Source organism: Mastomys coucha, unplaced genomic scaffold (genome assembly GCF_008632895.1).
Source record: "Mastomys coucha isolate ucsf_1 unplaced genomic scaffold, UCSF_Mcou_1 pScaffold23, whole genome shotgun sequence".
NCBI lineage: Eukaryota > Metazoa > Chordata > Mammalia > Rodentia > Muridae > Mastomys > Mastomys coucha.
In genome coordinates, this window is record NW_022196906.1 from 2,606,738 (window position 1) to 2,631,402 (window position 24,665).

A 24,665-nucleotide genomic window follows, 5' to 3' on the forward strand; every position below is an offset into this window, starting at 1 on the left:
CCAATTAAATATGTTTTTAATATTTATTTAATATTTGAGTTGCCCCCATCATGATGTCTCTTCATAGTAATAAAACCCTAACTGAGACAAAAGTATTGAACCAATTCCTGTAGATTAAATGTCACTTCAACTCCTGACTTTTTATGGGGCTGCAGGAGACTCAAACGCAGATCCTCATGTTTCTGTGCCAAGCACTTTCCAGATGGAGCCATCTCCTTGTCCCATCATTTAAGAATCTTAAAAAGATATTGTAGGAATCTTGATGTGGTAAACCTGCCAAGCATCAATTTTTTAAAAAAGTGTAATTATGTTGCCTTATTATTTTTTTCTCACAAATTCTTTATAAAAATTTAATATCCCTAAAATGTTATCCAATAAATAACAAGAATTTATATGCATAAAACACATGGAAATCTGTGCTCCCAGTTTTTGTTTTTTTGTTTGTTTGTTTATTTTTCAAGACAGAGTTCCTCTGTATAGATAGCCCTGGCTGACCTGGAACTCACTCTGTAGACCAGGCTGGCCTTGAACTCAGAAATCCACCTGCCTTTATCTCCCAAGTGCTGGGATTAAAGGTGTGCACCACCACCGCCTGGGTTCTTAAAGCAACTGGGGATGATCCTAATTTCTAAACCATAAATACTAACACTGTAAATCTTCTCTGAGAACTTCAGGAGTGCAGGCAGTCTCTGCTTTTCAGGATCAAGAACAAAACCCTCTCTCTCGGCATCTGAATATATGAACAGGTATGCTCTAGATGCAGGTAGTATGTAAATATGTCTACAGAAAACAGTTTTCTGAGTTGGGAATAAATAGCACTTTTAAGGAAACCAATTAAAATCATTATAGAAGTAACTCATTCATTTTTGAGTTTAGACAAAAGTTTTTCTTTTTTCCCATGTTTTTCATTTTTATATTTGTTTGTTTGGCAGTGTCTCATGTGGTCCAGGCTGGCTTCAAGTTCCTTATGGAGCTGGGAGTGATACTGAACTTCTGCTCCTCCTGGCTGGGGTTGCAGCCATGGGCCATCAGTCCTGTTCAGGAGAGAAATGTGCGTACTGTGCCCTTGATGGTCCCTCTGCAGATGGGACACTTCCTCAGAGAGGGTGCACAGTCTTTGCACACGACCAGATGGCCACAGGGAATGAACACAATGGACACCTCTCGGTCCATACACACTTTACACATTCTCTCTTCCAGGAGTTTCCGCAACTGTTCTTCCATCGGTAGAGCTGTGAAGAGGGGAAATGTTTTATTTAAAACACAGCCTGACTTCAAACTCTGATCCTCCTCCCTCCAGTTTCCAAGCACTGGTCACACGGCGTGTGATACCATGTGAGGGAAGAGAAAAGGACTTTCAATGAAGAGCAATTTGCTTTTCCTCTAGTGAAATCCCAAGAAAATAAAAATGATGATTTTAGCAGGTTTAAAGTCTTAGCGCCATTACCTGCAATGTCACCTGCGGGAAGACTCCTAATGTCCGGTTGCACTGGGGGGGGGGGGGGAAAGGGGGAGAAAGGGGAACACATTAGAATGGCAATCAAAGCTGGTATTTAAATTCTAAAAATTTCACTTATCTAGTATTAATGTTTATTTGAGACATGGAATTATTCTGTAACCCAAGCTGGCACTGAACTCACAATCCTCCTGCTTCAGCCTCCTGGATGTTGTGATTGTAGGTATATATTACCATGCCCAGCAGCAAATTTATTTATTTACTTCATGTGTGTGTGTGCATGTGTGTGTGTGAGAGAGAGTGTGTGTGTGTATGAGAGAGTGTGTGTGTGTGTGTGTGTAAGAGAGAGAGAGAGAGAGAGAGAGAGAGAGGGAAAGAGAGGGAAAGAGAGGGAAAGAGAGAGAGAGAGCAAATGAATGAGCATGGGGAGGGCAGTTCTGGGATCAAACTCAGGTCATGAGCTCCGTGCAGGCTCTTGAGGCAAACACGTTTACCTGATGAGCCATCTCACCAACTCCTCTGAGCCTTCCAACGCACGGCAGGCTTTAAACACTTTACACTTTGAACAAAAACTCAACAAAAGCCCTTAATTTTGTGCAATTAGAATGTATACACTGGACTGAGTCCTTTTCAACAATCTCCAATTACTAATGAGAGCCTCTTTGCAATTGACCTAGAAAGCTCCCCCCAAATGATTTCCTAGCACCTACCAAATATATCTCTGTATAACCCAAGGTCGATTTCCTGAAGGGAGTTTCTGAATGAGGTCACTGTGGTGTTTCCTTTTGCTAGCACAGTATCAATCAGTGTTCTTGCCTGCAAGGTGTGTGGTTGCTGTTTCACAGCACTGTACTCCTGCTCAGTGATGGCTCTTACACTTAGGAGGCAATCCAGCATTGCTGTCACACACGCCAAATGTTGAAGAAGCACCATTTTGTTCTTCCGGATTAATGCTAGATCATCTTTATGAAGAGAGAGAAACACAATCTGCTCACAGCTATCTTCCATAACTACATATTGTACCTCAACTTGGTAGCCAATTCATGACATTAAACTTCTTTTTTGTTTTGTTTTGCTTTGTTTTGTTTTGTTTTGTTTTTGAGACAGGATTTCTCTGTGTAGCCCTGGCTATCCTGGAACTCACTCTGTAGACCAAGCTGGCCTCAAACTCAAAAATCCGCCTGCCTCTGCCTCCCAAGTGCTGGGATTACAGGCATGTGCCACCACCACCCAGCGACATTAAACTTGTGATTTTTTCTGCTGCTACCCTGTGAGTGCCACTTTCCAGACAAATGACCCCAGGCCCAACTTACACATCACTAAGGATCAAATCCAGGGCTTTGTGATTGCTAGGCAGGTACTCTGCAAATCTAACAATGTCCATAGCCCATTTTATCTTCATTTTTAGTATTCTATTTTCTACTATGAAGATATTTTCTACTCTATCCATAAAAATGATGAATACCAATAAAGGCAGCCTGAAAAATTATTTTAGGAGAAGCAGTCAGATTTTAGGTCATTGAGTTTGTCACTAGAACACTTTCTAGAACCACATTAAGGACAAAAAAGAATCAGTCATCCATGAGCATTTTTGTTTTCTGTTTGGTTTTGACTTTTAATGTAGCCCAGGCTAGTCTCATATTGACCTCATTGCTGAGGATGGCCTTGGCTTTCTGCTTCCACTGCAGAGATGCCAGGACTATAAGCATGCCCTCCATATCTGGTGTTATATGCAGCCGTGCCACATGCCTGGCAAGCACTCTACCAATTAAATGGTACTGACAACCCTGTTTGCTTTTGAGGTCTCATTCTGCTCTAGCACAAGCTCCACTGGAGCTCACGAGGCAAACCAGTACTCAGGAGGCTAAAGCAGAAAGGTCACAAACTCAAGACCAATCTGAGCTACACAGCAAGACATTGTCTCAAAGTCTGCTTTCTGGTCCATGTTCAGCAGAAAGATCAGCATGTGCTTTTATCTAGACCAGAGTGAGGATGGCAATCAGAACACGAAGAGACTGCCCAGGCCCGGAGGAGGATGGCTCTGAGCACAAATCAGAGCAGAGTAGCAAACAACACTAAGGATGGGAATGGGAGGAGGAATGGGAAACAGAATCCAAGGACTCCATGAAATTGCAAGGGAAGATAGCTCTTGTTTGAGCATACAGGGGACTTAAACATGAATCTGTGCATTAAGCCAGGACTGTGGCCCATGTCTGTCATCACAGCACTTGGAAGGTAGAGGAAGGAAGATGTCTCACAGGGGTGGAGTGAGGGGAAGCTGGAGGGATGGCCCACAACATCCTCTAGGGAAGCCCACACTCTCTTCTAGGCTTCAAGAGCTCCTGCATACACACGGTACACATAAAACTCACCACAGGTACACACACACACACACACACACACACACACACACACACATAAATTAAAATTAATTAAAACATTAGAGTCTGAGACATATTCAAGTTAATAATTCTTCCAGATGCCATCTCAATTTATAAGAAAGGGAATGAGCAACCATCTTAGGATCAAGAATGTACTTTGGGTCAGTGAGCTGGCTCAGCACAGAAATCATTCAATGTTAAAGGCTAATGATATAACTTTGATACTTGGAATCCAAAAACTGTGGAAGGAGAGTTCTAATCCCAATAAGATGTCCTCTGATCTCTATCTATCTGGCATGGCGTGGCAGCCCCCCCTCACCCCCACACACATATACACATACACCTATTCAAAAATTAAGAACTGATTTGATAATAGTAGTATGTTGAAATCAAGCTTCTTAGTGCATAATTTGTGCTTTGATAGGAAAATATAAAGGCTTATTAATTGAGAAGATCTGTGTATAGATGAATAAAATAAAAATCATACAGATAGTCTGATTGTTTTGGACTTTTAAAGTTTGGGGTGTTTTTGTTTTTGTTTTTGTTTTTAAGTTCCATAAGTAATTATATGCAAAGCCAACAACTCATCCAAAAAATTTAAATTAAAAAAAAGTTTGCAGGCCTAGAGAGATGGCTCTGTGGTTAAGAGCAGTGACTGTTCTTCTAGAGGATCTGGGTTTAATTCCCAGCACCCACTTGGTAACTGACCACTCACTGTCTGTAACACTAGTTCCAGGGGATCCACCGCCCTCTTCTGGCCTCCATAGGCATTGCACAGACACATGTAGGCAAGATGCCCATACACAATAAACTAAAAATAAGTAAATCTAAAAAAAAAAAAAATGTTAACAGGCTCAACATACATTTTTTAAAATTTGATGAACAGTTCTGATGTACTTTTGAAAGTATGTCTCTGTGTGTGTCTGTGTGTGTACATGTGCTACAGCATGCATGTTAGAGGACAGGAAAACCTGTGTGAGTCAAATCAGTTCTTCCCTTCCATCAAATGAGTTTTGGGGATCAAGCTATGGCAGTCAGGCTCAGCAGGAAACACCCTTCCCTGCTGAGATGTCTCCCTAGTCCTCCACAATACACTTTATTGTGAAGAATTTACTTTCAGAATCTGAATTTAAAATATGAAACATAAGAAAGACCAGACTAGGGAGATGGACTTTTTCGAACATGGGTGACAGCACATCTCTCTGGAGAAAGACCTTGTTCCTCTGTACCTGACTCCTCCTCCTCGGCCGCCTGCTCCGTCTGCTCCTCTCTCATCTCGTCTTCTGCATCAAGTAAGCCTATCACGAGGTCACTGACCGTCCTGTAGTTCTCACCAGTGGCCAGGATCTGACGTTGAACCATCTGTCTCACCAGACTCCTACTGAAGCCCATTTCCAAGGCCGCTTTAACCACAGGCGTGCTCATCATGATGACATCTTCCGAACTTTCTCCAGGGCCGAAATGCACAACTGTATGGACAGAGGGATTTAACAGATATTAGCAACACCCATACACCTTTTTATCATGGTTGCTCTTTTAGGAATCCCCTAGGCCAGTCTAGCCTCAAGCTTATTATGTAGCCCAGGCTGATCTCAAATTCATGCCAATTCTTCTGCCTCAGAAAGTGCTAGGCACAAACCAACATGCCTGGATTCATAAACTTTTTAAATAGAAAGTTATAACAATATCAAAACCATAAAAAATAAAATATAAATAGGCAGTACATGATATGCATTTTGCTAACTTTAAAATGACATATATTCAACCACTGAAGTAAGAATATAAAATAGTGGGGGCTGGAGAGATGGCTCAGCGGTTAACAGCACTAACTGCTCTTCCAGAGGTCCTGAGTTCAATTCCCAGCAACCACATGGTGGCTCACAACCATCTGTAATGGGATCCGATGCCCTCTTCTGGTGTGTCTGAAGACAGTGACACTGTACTCATATACATAAAATAAATAAATAAATCTTTAAAAAGAAAAAAAAAAAAGCTGGGCAGTGGTGGCGCAAGCCTTTAATCCCAGCACTTAGGAGGCAGAAGCAGGCGGATTTCTGAGTTCGAGGCTAGCCTGGTCTACAGAGTGAGTTCCAGGGCTACATAGAGAAACCCTGTCTTGGTCAAAAAAAGAATATAAAATACTATTGCCTTTAGATTCAAGTCTGTGATTAGCTCTACTGGAAAAGAGAAAGAACTGAATGCCAGGGATCATTCAACCAGAATCAGGGGCTTCATTCTCTATAATCAATAAACTAATGGGCTTTTGATATGAAATATACACTTCTACATATTGTTTGCATTTATTACTTGTCTACAATGTTTTAATTGTGATATATTCATATTCACACATCACATACTTTGATATCTCTAGTTCTTTCCATTTCCAGCAAATGGCATGGTTTCATGCTTTAATTTACGGCTGGGTAATTTTCTTCCTTTCTTTTTGTTTGTTTGTGAGGGACAAGGTCTCAGCATATAGACAGGGATCTTGCCTCAGCTTCCCAAATGCATAACACTATCTTTATCCATCCATAACTTCACTATTGTGTTTTCACAGTTCTAAAAGACACCAGTTACTCCTCAGCCAGGCTACCCCAGTGTCCCAGAGTACCGCTCACCCGCTTCCAGCTTACTTAACACTACAACCCAACCACTGAAGATGCAAACCTGGTGTCATACTCCCCAAACTGAATGCCATTACCTTCCATAAAAATCTCAGCTCTGCCTGTGGCTTATCCACTCTGATCCAACACTTTACCTCACCTCTTGCTACTCCCAGGCCAGAAGCAGCCTCATGCACTTGCCCATTGCATTCTGGGCTGGAACTCATGAACTGATAGCTCCTGAGGAAGAAAGAGTCTACCCTCAGTGCTGATTCAGCAAGCTGGACTCACAGAATTATTTGTCTGCAGCTTCCTCCTGAGGCCTGAAGCATAAACTGAACATTTATGCGCTTTTTAAATGTTCTCCAAGCAACTCTTGTTGCATATTGATGTTTGATAGACAGTAACAGTGTCTTAATTATAAATCACATTTTCAATTAGAAATTAGAAATCAACATGAATATTCATTTCCTATGATAACCTTTCAATCGTTTTTTATTTTTAGGACAGGCTCTCACATGATTCAATAGGGCCTTGGGCACATAAGCTTTGTACTTCTGCTTTCCGAACGCTGGATTACAACTGCACCCAGCTTCCCCTTCAACCTTAATACAAAATGGATCGCTTTAATGCAGGAATTATGATTATTATACATACTTGCTCCTTCTGCATTCTCATCTTCTGGGGAGTCTGACGTAGATAATAGCTACAGGAAAAAATACACATGTTAAAATATAAACTGCATCCTAGCACTGCACTAAAAATGACCAACAGACCTGCTCCATTTAACCTACCACCAACTGACTTTGTCATCAACAGGATATTTCCTCAGTCGAGCAATATTTCATTTACATTCAGCAGGGATTTGAATAATGAGGCTCTGAACTAACAGCTTCCTATGGAAACTGCTCCAGTGAGCTAAGTCTGTCCTCACTGGGCAGAACTGGCTGGGTTTCTTGGGAGGCAGCACGTAGGTCCTGAATCTGCAAATCTCATGTTCCCTAGTCATCTGCTGCGAACAGTCCATGCCAGTCAGATCTGCTGACCATAGCAAACACGTTCTAAACCTCAGACAATGAAATAAGATTTCATTCACTTTTCCCAAGGAGCAGCTAACAAATGTTTTCTCAAATCACTTAAGAAAAAGTTACACAGTAAAGTTGTTTTCCTCAAATTTATTCTTTAATTTATTAATTTCAGATTTTAATTTATTATTAGCTGATTAGACAACAGCTTAAAGAGAAATAGGACAAATATTCTCTTTCATGTGGCTAATAGGTACAGATCTGTTTTTCTCAAAATCTGTTTTGCACACTTACGTTGATGTTTGTGAGAAGAAAGAAGGGCGTGTCTTAAAACAACTTTCACTTTTTCACTGAAATATTATTCTGATTTATTTTTACAAATAAATTCTTAAAAATATTTTTTGTGAACCAATAATTTAAAAAAATAAAAATAATTAAAAACATAAAAGGGAGGCTTCCTACCTGCTCAAGTAGATGAGGGTAACTGGCTTGAACTTGGCTGACAAACTCTTGGCCTTTGATTCTGATCAAGTACTCACACCTAAAATGTAAACATCAGGAATTACTTAATAAAACAACATTGCTCATCATCAGCTTCATAATGTTCATGTTTTATGATCAAAAATTAATTTTAATTTTAAAAAGTGAAATGAAACTTAGTAACAAACCCATATCCGGCTGTTCATCTCACCTGAAAGCTGGTTAAGCACCCCAGTGAGGAACTACTGGAGGTCATATTCTTAATGATGGAAGAATAAATAAGCCCCAGTTCAGTGCACACTGACTCTCTATGTGAAGATTCATTTTTGGCTTGTGTAATTTCTGTGTCTATGTGTGGTTTGTGTGTGTAAATGCAGTGGAGCCCATGGAAGCAAGTATCTGGCACTTCAGCAATCAAAATTACAGGCGGTTGTGAATGTCTGGCACACCTGGCTACCAGGGACCAAGTAAACAGCTAAGCCGCTGAGCAATGGCTGTGAGGAGCCCCTCAGCCACCAACCATCCTCAAGCCCTCTCCTCAGAGCTCCTCACTGCTCTCTACTCTTCTAAGGTTCTTAAAAATACCCTTAAGCAAATAGGGAGTCCCCTAAATAAGCCCCTAAATAAGTCCCCTAAACAAGATCGTCTCCATGACAACTTTATGGGCTAAAAACATGCATAGATGCACTCTCAGGAAAGAATGTGACATTCGTTGCGACTCCTCTACTAATGAGGTTGCCAATCCCTAGGTAATACAGGTAAATTACTAAATTTAACTATGAGCTGAATCATGGCAGCATCAAAGCAGGCTCGCAGTTTTTCTTGTGTTTTCACAGTGGGGGCTGGTGAGATGGCTCAGTTAGCTAACGTGCTTCTCACCAAGCCTAATCACCTGAGTTCAGTCCCACAGGGTGAAAGGTGAGAACCAGCCCTTAAAAGTAATGGAGCTTAAGAGAAGACTCAGCAAGTGAGAACACTGGTTAGTTCCCAGCTCCCACGTGTTGACCACCTAGAACTCTAGTTGTGGAGGCTCCAATGCCCTCTTCTGGCCTCAGCAATCACTGCACACAAACGGTACACAGACGTGTATGCAAACCACTCAGACATAAGAATAAAATAAAACCTGCAGGACTTAAGACACACACTTGCTGTAAAGGAAGATAATGGAGCTCATGAAAACCATAAAAGATGCAATAATTTCAAAGCAATTACCTTGGAAACCACTTGGCATGTTCCACCCAGGGGTCATCTCCAGATTCCCAGCACCTCAGCCCACCATCACAGCAAAAGCACTTGACGTCATCACTGTGTCCTAAAATTCATTTTGAACCAAAACTCATAAATATATAAAATTTGCCCATTCGTGTGTACAATATAATACATGATGGATCCTTATGATTCTCAGATTGTTTCTTACCTGTATAATAGAAGCCTGCGCTTGCAAGTTCCTGGGGATGAACAGGAGCACTAGAAGGCCAGTCAGAGAATGTTCTAACACGGGCTCCATGCGTCTGCAGGCTCAGGTTAGAGACAGTATATCTCGAAGCAGACTGACCCAGGTCTTTTAAGAACGGGCAGCTGGGGAAATGCCTGCGGTGCTCTGACATGGCATCATCCTTACAGTCCCAGTTGCTCAGTTTCCCATCACAGGCAAAGCAGGCCACTCTATCTCCAGGTCCTATGTAGTAGAAGCCTGCTTTGGCCAGCTCTGCTGGTGACAGAAAAGACAATGGCCATGTTTGATAAGTGAGTAATCTGGCCTTCTCTGTGTTCATTGCAAAGCGGTAGGGACTTGTGCTCAAAGCAAGACAATCTTGATTTGCTCGGAAGTTCACAGGGTCTGAGGGAAAGCTTGAGTAAGAGCCACTGAAGTAGCCAGTGTTCTCGGAACTTGCAGAGCATGAAGGCATGGTGCTCATCTCTGTGGGAGGAAGAGAAGGCTGAGGGCTAGCTTCCAGACTGTTGGCTGGATTCAGAGTCTGTACAAAGCTGCAGCTGGGATACAGCTTTCTGTGCTTCTCAATGGGACTGTCCCCTTGTTTCCAGTTGTCCAGCATCAGGCCACAGCAGAAGCACTTGACCTTGTCATTGACACCAGTGTAGTAAAAGCCAGCACGAGCCAGACTCCTTTCTGAGACAGGAACTCCCCTGGGAAAAGCTGAATATGTGGACAATCGGTACAGCTCACATGAGAAGTTGTACTTCAACTCAAAGGTGTCAGCACTCTTCATGAGCTTGGCCTGGAAGGCGCTGTCTTGAATCATGTTCATGGTGAGATGTCATGGATGGGAAGGGACCAGCCTTTCTCTGGGGATGTAGTGTTGTGCATGGCTTCTGGTCGGTTTTACTTCTAGGCTGATAACCTAAAATAAGAATAAACTTATTTTTTTTTCCTTTTATGTATTTTGGGTTTCAGTAGGATGAAATTCTAAATCCTACCCTAATACATTTTAAGGCACAATTACATACAACCATACCTTTGTATAATCTTCATGCATATAGCAAAAACTAGATTCTACCTAATAGCCAATACATGATTAAGGTTAATCTCATTCTGAAGCACAGTACTTGGGGACCCTCCATGCTGGGCATCCTGAGGGGCAAGTCTGCTTCCCTTTGCCACCTGAATGCATTTGTACCAGTTACCCAAGCTGCACTAAAAACTATGTTTCATATAGAATGAAAGCATGATTTGGATAGTTTTAAGATAATAAACCTCTTCAAAACTTTTTTATTTTTTGTTTCCTTTCAAAGAACCAAGATCAGAGTTATTAATTACTCCTCTATTCAAAACACCTTTGCTGCTCATCTGGGTAGCACTAGGGACTGAGCCCAGGGACTTAGGTACACAAAGCCTGTGCCTTACCACTGAGTTATCCTGCAAGACTCAAACTTCTTTATTTAGGGGGGGGTGGTCAAGACAGGGTTTCTCTGTGTAGCACTGGCTGTCGTAGAACCCACTCTGTGGGCCAAGTTGGCCTTGAACTCAGAAATCCCCCGCCTCTGCCTCTGGAGTGCTAGGATTAAAAAAAGCATGCTCACCACTGCCTGCTTGAGACTCAAACTTTTAGTTTTGGTCAGAAATTATCTCAAAGGGTATTCCTTGTGCCCATATTTATCAAGACGAAAGAAAAGCCCATTACCATCTAAACAGCAGAGACCTTCAGAATTAAGAATTTCTCATGCAAGATTTGTTAACCATTAGCAAATCACTTCTATGTCAAGGCACTAGGGTTTGCTGCCACTGGCTGGTAGGATTTCCTGCTACACACTGATGTGGCAGATTTGCTACCAAGAACACCAGTTCATCCTCTCCAGGTAGCAGGAGAAACAGCATGGTTGTCACCAAGAGTCTCCCTCCCTCAGGAGGCATCCTTGTATCTAACCTCACTGCCCGCTCCTGTACAGGTACATGAATCACCGGGAAAAAAAAAAATACTCCAGACTCAAAGAGTATGTAAAAGCAAAGGGTGTTTATTCTGCAGAAATCCAGCATACAGGGGTTTGCCATTCATCAAAGTGGTAACTCTGAGGTGAGCTTGCAGGCTCAGTTTAAAGCTTATTACGGGAATTCCAGGGCGAGGTAGGTGACCTTCATTTTGGTTGATTGGCTCTATCTCTAGGGGTATGGGTGTCTCTGGGAGTGGCTGGGGTTTGGGGGACTTTATAGAACTATTGACGACTATTTTTTGCCTCGGGCCAGATGGCGGGGAAGCTCCTGATTAGTTGGCAGCACGCTATGCTTTTTCTTGGAACTGGTTTGCTCAGCTCTGGGAAAACAGAAACTTAGGCCTAACCCCCTTGAATTGGCATCTCACAGCCTGTCATGGGGTCCGTCTAGCTCAGCCCTCTCATTTCCCCCTTGAGTAATGGCCCATCTTGAATCCTTGAGATGTTTCCATGCCATGGGCTGGTATTGCTGCTTGAGAATCATCAGTTGGACAGTGGAAAATCATTCCTTGACAAACCTGACTAAAGCACTAACTATTTAGGTTCCACAGTTAAGGCTAATAGTAAAAGGACGATAAGTCTGGTCAGGGCTGAAGCAAGTTAAACAAGGGGGCCAGTTAAAGAGGGACTCATTATCAACCTTGCAAGCTTTTTCTCAGCAAGGTCATTGATTGTTCAAGGACCCCGGTATGGTTGGTGTAAAAACAGTATTGTTCCCCTAAGGCCAGATAGAGACCTACTTGCTGAAGGAACAGTAAGCCCAAGACCCTTCTATTTTGTAGGACTCCTTTGCCAGGGAAGAGAAGGACTCCTTTAGGGCAGTAATGGATTTTTCTACCTCTTCCAGATCAGCATCTATGGCCATTTGCAGGGCCTTATAATTTTTATCCCGGAGAACCAAGGCTGAGGCACCAATGCCAGCAGTGCCAGCCAACCCTAAGAGGGTGGATGTGGCAGCAGCAACTCCTACCCAGTCTGGAGGAGCCAATTGGTTTTGTATATCCTCTCCTGTATAAGCCACCTGAGAGACAAGGGGTACCAGAACACAAAAATCCTCAGGTACATTAAAAACCAGGGCATGAATGCATGAGGTGAGCCCTGAGGCGCGAGCCCATCAAGCATCGCCTGGGGGCAGCAGGTATCCTTCAGTGGTACGGAGTATAGTGAAGTTTCAGAGGTGGGGATATTCAGAGGGCACCTGATTTCCAACTCAAAGTCCCTGTCCTGTTATTTATTGATTTCAGGGTCAGCTTTCCTCTGCCTGACGGTTGCCATCTATATCAGTTACTATCTGTGCTCTGTGAATAATCCCTGCAGACTGCTATTCTTTTATAAGAAGGGGGCTAAGTATCCAAGCATGACCAACAGTCCTAGGCTAGATCTGAGCGGGAGGAGTTAAGAACCTAGAAAGTGACCTTTAGGAACTTCAGGGGTCCTGACTCAGGTGACAGGGTGTTACATTGCTGGGGTGTGAGGGTGGTGAGCTGGTTTTACTAACACCTTGTTGGTGCTCTAAGGGACAAGGGGTCCTGAGAGGCCATGTTGAAGCAGTTGGCTGGTGAATAGGAGTCATAGTCAGAGATATAAAGTCTTGATCTCCATGTCTTACCCTCAGGTCAATCCAATTTCTTACCAGCATCTGTATGCTTAATGCCAAGGTTGTTGCATCACCCCTAGGGATACCCATCTGGGTATCTATCTAGTAAAGGGGTTCAAAACATCCACAGTCCTTCTTCTGGGGGGCTGGGTATCCTTTTGTATGCAGGACTGGGCTCCGAGTGTCTGTGTACCCCCAAATCTGGTCACAGCGATGAGATCATCTTTAACAGGAGGTTTCCAGTTTATCCATCCAGTAGCTCACATCCCATGCTGCACAGAAAAAGGACTCTGGACCACCGCATTTGGCCCAATGGTTCCAGTCCGAGATGTCCGAGGAAAACATAAAAGGCCTGAGTCCACGTGTCCCTTTGGGCCCCAAGTGAGTTAAAACAGTAACCAAGGAAGGGCTGTTGATCTAAGGGATTCCATCCCTCATCCATCAGGTCACACGGATCTATCTGGAGGTCAGGGAACCAAGTGCCCCAGGGAGCCAAGTGGATGTTAGAGTTGGCAATCATATCCACTGCAGAACTAATTATCTGTCAAGTTAGACTCGGAATAGTGAGGGTTAGTGGTTGATCAGGAAGCTGTAAGCAGTAAGCAAGCAGGTTAGGAGTGTTGAAGTCGAAGCTTTTATGGTTTGGTGGGACATGGAGTCGCCTTCCATTGCTCTTAGAGTGGGCTGTCTTTCTAATGGCAGGCTTGACGTGGGAGTGGTATATTCATGTCCGGATCCCATCCACCTTCACAGCTGCTGACACGGTCAGGATCACAGTGTAAGGTTCTTTCCATCGAGGTTCCAGGGTTTTGTGGTTTCTTTTAATCCAGGCTTTGTCACCTAGTTCAAAGCAATGAGGACTGGGGGAGGAGCAGATTCATAAACCTGACAGATGGAAGGCCCAAGTTGTTTCCGCATTCTGTGGAGGACCCCCCAAAACTCCAAGAAGTTATTTTGGCTATATTCAGCTAGAATATCGACTAGAGGTTAGGCAACATCGGGGGCAGCCTCCCATACAGGATCTCAAAGGGGCTGAGGCCCCCTTTGAGGGGGTGTAGGGTATAGGGGTGTTTCTAGCCCTACATAAGGCATGAGGTAAGAGAGACACCCAGTCACCGACAGTTTCAAGGGTTAATTTGGTCAAGGCCTCCTTCAGGGTCTGATTCATGCTCTCTACCTGTCCTGAGCTCTGGGGTTTGTATGTACAATGCAGTTTCCAATTGGTCCCCAAGACATGTATTAAAGATTGAATTACCTGAAAGATGAATGTTGGTCCATTGTCAGACCCAAGCAGAGTGGGCAGACTGTACCTGGGTATGATGTCTTCCAGAATCTCCTTTGCCACTACACTGGCAGTTTCCTTCTTTGTGGGGTATCTATAAAAACTAGCAGGTATTTATATCCATATGTTCCTGGCTTTATTTCCATATAATCTATTTCCCAATTGGCCCCTGGCTTTTAGCCTCTAATTCTGGCTTCCAGAGTTCCTTGATTGAGGCTTGAGGGGTTCACAGCCTGACAGGTGGAGCAACCAAGTGTCCCAAGTCAAATATTTTATATTTTGCCCCTTGCAACAATTCCTTTAAAATTGGTGACCCAGACGCAAGGCCTGATGGATTTGATGAGTTGTTTAGCAAACTCCTTAGGTAAGGTGGTGCAGACCTTGGCAATATGTAACCATCCATCTCTTCTGTAGATTTCCTGGCATTTGGCCTGATCTTGTTTGTCCTCAGAAGTATTTTTAGGGACAGCTGGGAGTGCAGAGGGTGACAAGGCTACCAGGATGTGAGCAGCGGAAACCTAGAAAACCTCCCTTGTGGCTTTATCAGTTAGCCTGTTTCCTTGGGCTATTTCTGATGTTCTTTTCTGATGCCCAGAGCAATGAATTATGGCCACCTTGACTGGAAGCCATAATGCCTCCAATAAAGCCAGTATTTCTTCTTTATTTTTGGTGGGTTTTCCTTCAGCAGTCAGCAGTCCCCTCTCTTGGTATATGGACCCATACACATGAGCTGTGCCAAAGGCATAGCTACTGTGAGTGTAAATGTTATGGTCCTCTTCGACAGTTTTAAAGGCCGAGTTAGAGTTTTTAGTTCAGCATTCTGGAATGAAGTTTCTGGCAACAAAGTTGTTGCCCAAATAACAGAATCCAAGTCCACTACCACCGCCACCCCCACCCTGCCCTGCATACCTGGTTCCATCATGGATGAAGCTGCTCTGATCTGTGAAGTATCCAGCCAGGGTATGTCAGTTGGGTCTGGCCTAATGTTTTGAACATACCCAAAAACTATAGATCAAACATGCTGTATGTCTGAGGACTGGTGCAGTAGCAGGGTGGCTGGGTTTAAGGCAGATAATGGATTATATCGTATACAGGGGGATTCAAAAGCAGTATTTGGAAGTGTATCAGTCTAGCATTGGATAGTCATTGGCTGGGTGGATTCTTGAGAATAGCAGGGGGTTGGGTGTGATACAACTTCCTGCTCCATGGTTATCTAGTCAGCATTCTTGGCCAGCATAGTGGTGGCAGCTAGAATCCAGAGACAGGCTGGCCATCTCTGAGACACTGACTCCAGCTTCTTAGACAAATAGGCCACAGGACTTTTCCATGGGCCCAAAGTTTGGATGAGCACCCCCTTTGCCAAACCTTTTCTTTTATCCATATACAGATGGAAAGGTTTGTGTATGTCTGGACTGGCCAGAGCCAGTGCCTCCACTAAGGCTTTTCTTAAGGTCTTAAAAGCCATGTCCATCTCAGAGGTCCATTCTATCTGTCTTCCTGATCCCTGCTGGCATTTAATGGCTTTGCTAGCTCAGCACCCAGAGTCTATAAAACCCAGCAGACCCCCAAAACTCCCGTGCTTTCCTTCTGGTTGATGGAACCGGGGTGCTAAGGATGGTTTTCTCACAGGCATCTGACAGCATGCCTTGGCTCCCCCTTGAGTATGTACCCCAGATAAGTGGCATCGAACTGACAAAGCTGGGCCTTCTTAGAAGACACTTGTTACCCAGTTGACTCAGCTCCTGTAGTATGGTCTGCTGTGGTCTTTAGGCATGTTTCCAGGTCAGGGGCCACAATTAGGTCATCTACTTACTGGAGTAAGGTCACTTGAGGGTGGGACCTCTGGCACTCACCCAGGTCCTCATGCAGTGCCTCATCAAAGATTATGAGTGAGTTCTTGAATCCTTGAGGCAGATGTGTCCAAGTCAGTTGTCCATTAAAGCCTCTCTCCAAATCTTGCAAATCGAGGCTGGCTTTTGGGTGCCAGAGGCAAGATGAAGGAGGCATTCTTCTGGTCGAGCACAGTGTACACTTGGTCAGGAGAGGATTGAAACTATGAGATAGATGTCTTCTACTTGCTTGTGTTTACCTCCCTCAAATCCTGCACAGGTTGATGATCACAGAATGAGGTTTATTGACTGGAACTAGAGAAGTGTTCCATGCTAATGGGCAAGGAATCAGAACCCGTGCTTCCCAGAGCCAGTTGATGTGTGGGCTGATCCCTGTTCTGGCTTCTCTGGGCATTGGATATTGCCTGATTTGCACTGGTTTAGCCCGAGCCTTTAATTGGACTAGAATTGGGGCCCGATGTTGAGCAAGTCCCATTGGATTTTTTTTTTCTGCCCAGACCTTGGGGACTTCCGCTAGAAACCCCTGGAGTAATGAGGGTGGAGATGTGGCTGGCTAAGGGAATAATCTGTATTCTTCTTCTAGGGCCAAGGTCAGAACATGGATGGGGCCATTCTTATCCAGCATGTCCATTCCCTCTGGTCCAAAATGGATTTGGGCTTCCATTTTGGTGAGGAGGTCTCTTCCAGAAGGGGGGCTGGACATCCAGGGATGATCATAAATGAGTGGGTCCCACTCCCAAGTCCACCTTTGTTCAGGTAGTCCATGGATAGGGCTTGGTGCCCGTTGCCCCTTGCCCCCATGTCCCCATGTCCACCAGAAAATCTATGGGCTTCCCCTCCACCTTTAAGGTTATCCAGGACTCATGGAAGGGAGTTGAGCCCCGACACCCTCAGTCATCGAGTTCTTCCAACTCCAGAACCTTTGTACCCTCTCTTGGGTTTCCTTAGAACATTCATTTTTCCAATGGCCTTTCTCTTTGAAATAGGCACACTGGTCCCTCTATAATGGAGGTTGGGTTTCTCCTTTAGTCGGGACTGGCTTACCCTTGCCCCTTCCACAAGCCAGGTTTTTCAGTTCTCTTTCATCGGGGCAGCCCTGGTTTATGGCGGTGAGCAGCACTTTCGCCAGTCCTCTGGTCTGTCAATCCTTAGGGGTCTTTGAACTATTGAAAACATCCTCATCTGTGCTAACTTATGGTTCCAGAGGATTCAGTCCAGAACCATCTGGCCCTGTTGCTTTGGATGGTGTTACAAAATAGCTTGCTCATGTTAAGATGACAAGGAAGTAAAGGGGAATTCACATTCTAACAAAGACCTAAGAGTCTCAAAATGAACCTGCAGCTCTGACAAAACACAACTTAGGTTTTTTGTTTTGTTTTTGTTTTTTTTATAAAGTGAAAAAAATGTTATTAAAAAAGAAAAAAGAAAAAAAGAAGCCGGGCAGTGGTGGAGCACGCCTTTAATCCCAGTACTGGGGAGACAGAGGCAGGCGGATTTCTGAGTTCGAGGGTAGCCTGGTCTACAGAGTGAGTTCCAGGACAGCCAGGGCTACACAGAGAAACCCTGTCTGGAAAAACCAAAAAAAAAAAAAAAAAAAAAAAAAAAAAAAAAAAAAAGAAAAGAAAAAAGAAAACATTCTCATCTATAGCCACTGATTCAGCTAGTTGCTTACCCACAAAGTTGTCTAGGTGCTGAAGTTTCTGGCAGATACTAGGGGCAGCTTGATTGACGAAGGCCATGTTTATGGCAGATTGGTTCTCTCTGGCTTCCGGATCAGATGGAGTGTAGGTTATATAGTCCTCCATCAATCTTTCCAGGAAATTTCTCAATGACTCATCTTTTCCCTGCACTATCTCACTTACTTTGAACAAATTTGTAGGCCATCTAGCAGCCTCTCGGAGACCCCCCATTAGAAACTGGTGGTAGACTGTGAGCCTCTCCTTAACTGCATGAGTGTTATGGTCCTAATCTGGCTGAATCAGAGGAAAGGGCACATCAATATTGACCTGGATCCAGGTGGGCAACCCATTTTCTCCCAGAACCAACTTCTAGGCAGCTCCCACAATCTGCTCCCCTTCTTCAGTAGTAAAGAGGACCTGGAGCAGTTGTCGGCAGCCACCCCAGTAGTTGGTGAGTCCAAGAGCTCTATCAGAGTAGATAGTTTTCTGAGACTTTAGGGATCTGCAACTTCCAATTGTAAAGATCATTAACGGCAAAGGGAATAAGGGAAGGTATGTCATAAACTGTCTTCTCCCTTGATCAGGTGGTAGTTGGCCCCAACTGTGGGGCTGATTCCATGTGGGGTTGGGATTTTCCCCTCCCTCTGCCTGCACCAGCTGTGCAGAGGCAGCAGTAGGGACACTGGGGACAGAAACATACGGGAGAGGAAAGAAGTCTTCCTCAGAGACTGAAGGAAAAAGCAGAGTAGGTACCTCAGGCTAAATGGCTGGGCAGTTTCTGATTGACTGCCCCACAGGTTATGGGTTTTCTTGGGACTGGTTTGTTTAGTTCTGGGAAATAGAAACTTAGGCCTAGTCCCTGAACTGGCTCCTGAAAGCCTGTCATGGAGTCAGTTTAGCTCAACCCTCTGACTCCACAGGTTTATGGAAACTTAGTCATGCTATGAAATTTTTTTTCTGAATAAGCTGCCTCACTTATCAAAATAATGTAGGCATTGCCATTTTAATCCTTGCAGTCTGTTGAAAAGACCTCCGGGGAGGACCTTTAAAACATCAATGGCCCCGTGGGTGGACTCTCATATCTGTCTTACTTCCTCTAAGTTTGTTATGCTTATCAGAACATTCTGTTCCTGCTTGTTCTTTGTGATTGCTGAAGTCTTACAACATGTCAGCGACCTCAGCAAACTTCTGCAGAAGGATGACTATAACTTCTTCTGGATAACCAACACTCGTTTTGGATCTTTCTTGAGCATGGGCACTTTTTTTTAAAAAAGATATATGTATGTATGTATGTATGTATGTACGTATGTATGTATTTTATGTATACGAGTGTTCCATCTGCATGTATACCAGCATGCCAGAAGAGGGCATCAGATCCCATTACAGATGTTCATGAGCCACAGTATGGTTGCTGGGAATGGAACTTAGGCCCTCTAGAAGAGCAGTCAGTGGTCTTAACCATTGGGCCATCTCTCCAGCCTTCAGGCACTTTTTAAAACTACAGCCAATGGGAGGTTGCCAGGCAACTTTCTGAAGGGTGGGCCAAAACTGTGCCCCAGCCACAAAACAACTTTCCCTTCTAGAAGTCAAATTCACAACCAAGTCATAATAACCACACCTCAGAGAATGAGACTACATGCTTTGAATTAGCATTTCTAAGCATTTGTCTGTCCATGCACAAAACCACCTCCCAAGATCAGACTAGGTCCCTTTCAAGGGCTTTAGGTCTCCATTTTGAGATGTTTTACTTTACAGAAGAAACTGAGAAAAAAGTTAGCAGTAGTAGAAGGGTTTGTGTCCTTTGTAAACCTGTTGAAAATAGAGAAATGAAAGTCAAACAACTCAGGGCTGCTTATAACAATATGGTCTTTTTTTCCTTTCTCTCCCCACTCCCTCCTTTTGGAGGCTAGAATTTCCCTACGTAGTTGAACACAGCTTCCAACTCATAATCTTCCTGTCTCAGGTTCCCAAATGCTAGGATCACAAGCAAGCACTACCATGACCTTTTCCTTAAGATGTTTTCTCCAAAATAGAGACTGGTATATACCAAGAAGCTATGCAAATGTGAGCTGGAGTTGGGGGTTCAGTGGTAGGGGAGCATGGTAGCACACCGAAGGCCTGGCCACAGTCACCAGCACAGAGAGAATAATGCTGCAGACCGATAGCACACGCGCATGCGCGGCACGCAGTGCATGAGCACCCAGCAAGTGCTCTAAACTGCTAGGCCATCTCTTCATCCCCACTTCTCTGAAATCTTTCAGTGATTTCTCAACAGGTCCAGAACTTTAGTTTACCTTCTCATGTGCCTCTTTATGTTTTTGTTTGCTTTCTGTTTGAGACAGACACTCACGCTACAGCACAGACTGGCCTGGTAACTCACTCTGTAACCCAGGTTGGCCTCAAACTCACAGTAACATGAGTTATTGAGTCCTGAGGTTACAGGCATGAGCCAGTAACTCAGCTTCTAATCATTTCCATTAGAATTACTAATTCGTACTGATTAAATAAATTAGTGGGTCTGCCTGTGACACACACACACACACACACACACACACACACACACACATTGTGCTTTGACCTTTCTCCAACCCTCTCCTGCCCCTCCCACCTCTCCATTGGATTTTAACACTCCCTCTTTGGAGAAATGAAGGCATACTTGTGCTTATACATCTGCTTTCCTTTTCTCTTTTCTTTTCTTTCTTTCTTCCTTTTTCTTAACATGATTTCCTGTTCCATCTATTTCTTCAAATGATACTATTTACTTTCTTTACAACTGAATAGTATTTCAATGTACACACACACACACACACACACACACACTTTTTCTTTGTCCAGTAAACAGGCATCCATTTTGTCCCATAGTGAATAGTGGTACAATAAACAGAGTGTGGTGTTTTGAATGAGAATGGCCCTCATAGGCTCAGACATCTAAATGTCTAGTCTACTGTTGGTGGGCTGCTTTAGAAGGATTAGGAGATGTATCCTTGTTGGAGGATGTGCGGCCTGAGGATGGACTTTCTTCTATCTATCTTCTTCTTCCTCTCTCTCTCTCTCTCTCTCTCTCTCTCTCTCTCTCTCTCTCTCTCTCTCTCTCTCTCTCTCTCTCTCTGCCTGCCACCTATGGATCAGACCATAGTTCTCAGCTACTGTGTTATATAGTTTGTATATGCTCGGCTCAGGGAGTGGCACAGTTAGGTGTGGCCTTGTTGGATTAGGTGTGGATTTGTTGGAGTAGGTGTGTCACTGTGGGTGTGGGCTTTAAGACCCTCATCCTAGTTGCCTGGAAGCCAGTATTCTGCTAGCAGCCTTCAGATAAAGATCTAGAACTCTCTACCCCTCCTGTACCATGCCTGCCTGGATACCAAAGTGTTCCTTCCTTTATGATAATGGACTGAACCTCTGAACCTGTAAGCCAGTCCCAACTAAATGTCGACCTTATAAGAGTTGCCTTGGTCATGGTGTCTGTTCACAGCAGTAAAGTCATAATTAAAGCACACTGCTCCAGCACGTGCCTGCATGCTGCCATGCAGTGATCGTGGACTCCTACTGCCCCCCTGAAACTGTAAGCAAGCCTCAGTTAAATGCTTTCCTTTATAAGCAGTACTGGCCATGGTGTCTCCTCACAGCAAGAGTGCAGTGACTAAGTCACAAGTATACTCCTTCATGTGCCTACCAAGGAACAGTAGAGCTGAGTCCTATGGTAGTTCTGTTTCAATTTTTCGAGGATCTGTTCCACAGATTTCCATAGAGGCTAGACTACCTTGCGTCCCCAGAGGCGTTTGCTTTCTCCACATCCTGAGCCGTATTTGTAGAAATAACCCTCAGTCCCTCCAAGCTCACCGTTTCACTCAACTGGCTCCATTCCTCACTAGGTGAGGCCCTCAGCCTGCCTTCCTTTGCCTGCCCTCCATTCACAAGCCTATTGGCCACCTCAGAGAAACAAGAAGAGATGCCCCTTCTGTTAGCATCCAAAGCCTGTGGTGACTCATGGGCGGGTCTCACAGACCTGTTGCCAGGGCAACAGCCGTCATATTCCCAGAATCCATTGGGCTCACCTCCCACCTTTACCTGCGACCACTACGTCAGAACTCATATATATATACACGGGAACATTACTCCATCTCTCTCTCTCTCTCCCTCCTCTCTTCCTGCTACTGCCCCCTCTCTCCCTCCCAATTATACCTCTTACACGTGGAACTGTTTGGGCCTAGTGTCTGCTATGTCCTGACACAACCCGTCGTTCTAACACATCACCTTCATGGACCTACTCTCTCCTACTGCTCTAAAGACTCCTCTTCACATTTCTTCAAACCCTGCAGGACCCCGTTCCTCTACACAGTAATCACGCTGAAGTCCCTACCAGCTACTCCTGAGTCTGGCCCTCCCTCCACAGCCAAGCCAAACATTTGTTTATGAACCACAAATCCACGCAGTCAGTCCATGCACCAGCACCCTTCACTTTCCATATTCATAAAATCAAATTTGCTGGAAGCGTTGACATCTGTGACTGGGCCCACTTCCTCTTAGGTATGTTCTGATCCCTGCCCTTGTCCACCTCAGTGTGTAGGAGCCCTCTTTCTTTCCAGTGGTTCCTTATAGATGAGCTTGGCACCCCAGTTTCTTCTCTGCTTACTCTACATGTCCAGTAGACCCAGGGACTATTGAGTGTCTTCACCCTTTGGGGCAATGAGCTGTGCCATCTTTCGCCCTCCACCTTAGACCATATCTCCTACAGAATAGGAAATATGCTTTAATTTCTGCACTAGTCACAGTTACAGTGCCTAGCTGTTGTTGTGTGAGACATATAGCCTAGGCTGGTCTTGAACAACTGATCCTTCAGCCTTCACCTCCCAAGTGCTATGATTACAGGCCTGTACTACTATCCCCAGCAAAACCTGTCATTGAAGAATTTCTCAGCACAGCTAGCTGAGCCCGGCATGTTCATGGCACTTTCATTTATTAATTTCCCCCGTGACTGCTAACTTGGCCTCCAGGCAATTTACTCCCAGGCTCTGGAGTCGCACATCACAGGATTTCAAGGGAGTCGGTCCCTTTCCCACCAACAGTGTGATGTTGGGCAAGAAAACCACCAAGTGGCCAGATATACCCTAATCCCAGTACCCCAGAGGCAGAAGTGGGGAGATGTTTCCTTGGGTTCAAAGCCAGAACTTGGGAGGCAGAGGCAGGTGGATTTCTGAGTTCGAGGCCAGCCTGGTCTACAGCCTGAGTTCCAGGCCAGCCAGGACTACACGGAGAAACCCTGTCTTAAGAACAACAACAAGCCAACCTGTCCTACTTATCCAGTTCCAGCACAGCCAGTACTACATAGTGAGACTAAGAAAAACCTCATGTGCCTCAGTTTCCTAAGTGCAAAATAGGGATAGTAATGTTTCTTATAACTGATGATCCGAGCCCGGCATGTGGTGGACAGAAACTACTCCAGCGATTTACCGACTAGATTAAGAACACTGCTGAGAAATTAGGTACACTGACTCAGGCCTGTAATCCCAGCACTGAAGGGGTTAAGGCAGGAGGATTTTTCAAAGTCAGTCTCAGCTATAGTGTGAGATGGTCTCCGACACACCCATCATTCCCCCAAAAGAAAGCCCTAATGTTTTCCTGAGCTGATCACTAAGAAAACAACCATGAGCTTTCCACAAGCTCATCCTTAGACGCCTTGCCCGAGTTCTCACTAAGTTTCCCAGCTGCCTCCCCCCAAGCAGCCTAATTAAAATGCCAACTCCTCCAGGACCACCGGTGCACAGAAACCGGTTTTGCAGGTCCTCGTTCGGATCTAGTCACCCCGGTGATCCTCGAGCCATCACGGGGACCCTGGCCGGATCCCCACTCGCGCGCGCGTACTCACCGCAGCCCGCTTCCTAGGCTCAGCACGCCAGCAATGACCACTGATCTCCGGAGGTGACCGCCTCGCCTGGCTTGCGGGGTGTGGCTGAGTGGCGCGACGCCTTACAGCGTCCCTAGCTTGGCCTTGGCCAACCTCCCACCCCCGCCCGGCCCAGGGCTGCTTGGACCTGCGGTGCTTTCCTCCAGGGCTCCGGGGAACTCCAGGGTGAAAACCACACGCACTTCCTCCTCCCTCCTAGTGGCCACTCTGGCCGGGGATTTCCGTGGCCTTTCTATGCGTGACTTCCTGGACCCAGCTCCGCCTCGTGTCATTTACTGAAAGTTTTTACTTCAAGGCTCTCGGCTCTTACAAAACATTGAAAACAGACATGCAGCCTATGGGCTGCGCCTTAAAAGGCCTATCCCCATCCCAGCCCCACCCCGCTCCCCTCTTGCAGCCTTCACTGTGAAAAGAGCCACAACTGTCCGGAATACAACTGCTAAATTTAAAAAGTAAGTTTGACCTTAGGGGGGAAAAAACTGAGTAACTCTGTAAAAGTCTCTCTGGTTTCACTTTTTGTTTTAGTCAAGAAAGAAAGCTGAAAGGAACATTGTAAAAAAAAAACCATAGGGATCTCATTTTTTCAGGTTATTTTTATTGTTTCAAAGATTTCAGCTGCAGTTAGCAGCAAATGCCTTTAATCCCAGCACTCAGAAGGCTGAGGCAGGAGGATCTCTGTGAATTCCAGGCCAGCCTGGGCTACATAGTGAAGCTTTGTTTTTTAAAAAATGTTAGAACTACACTGATTCTTGTATTTGAAAGGTCTGCTTGTGGGCTGGAGAGATGGCTAAGCAATTAAGAGTACTTGCTGCTCTTGTAGAGGACCAGGGTTCTGTTCCCAGCATCCAGAGACACCTGTAAGTCCAGTTCCAGGAGATCCATTGCCATACTGGCCTCTTCAGGCACTGCACCTGCATGCGCGCAGGCATGAGGCAAAACACCCATACACATATTAAA

General features: G+C 44.7%; 1 protein-coding gene across 4 annotated transcripts; it reads right to left on the reverse strand.

Moving 5' to 3' along the window:
* On the reverse strand, positions 1 to 24,041 carry LOC116072766 (baculoviral IAP repeat-containing protein 3). 4 transcript variants are annotated; one of them, XM_031344325.1, is made up of 9 exons: positions 23,670 to 24,041; positions 9,363 to 10,308; positions 9,158 to 9,257; positions 7,928 to 8,006; positions 7,098 to 7,146; positions 5,067 to 5,306; positions 2,167 to 2,418; positions 1,448 to 1,489; positions 1 to 1,232 (listed from the first exon to the last, which is right to left on the reverse strand). In XM_031344325.1, exons 2-9 carry the CDS (start codon positions 10,213 to 10,215, stop codon positions 1,039 to 1,041), a joined length of 1,809 nt encoding a protein of 602 aa, XP_031200185.1. In that variant the 5' UTR covers positions 10,216 to 10,308; positions 23,670 to 24,041; the 3' UTR covers positions 1 to 1,038. The 4 variants fall into 4 exon arrangements, with proteins under 4 accessions (XP_031200185.1, XP_031200187.1, XP_031200186.1 ...); XM_031344327.1 differs by lacking the exon at positions 23,670 to 24,041 and adding an exon at positions 21,644 to 21,859; XM_031344326.1 differs by lacking the exon at positions 23,670 to 24,041 and adding an exon at positions 17,797 to 19,150.
* Between the last annotated feature and the right edge of the window lie 624 nt (positions 24,042 to 24,665).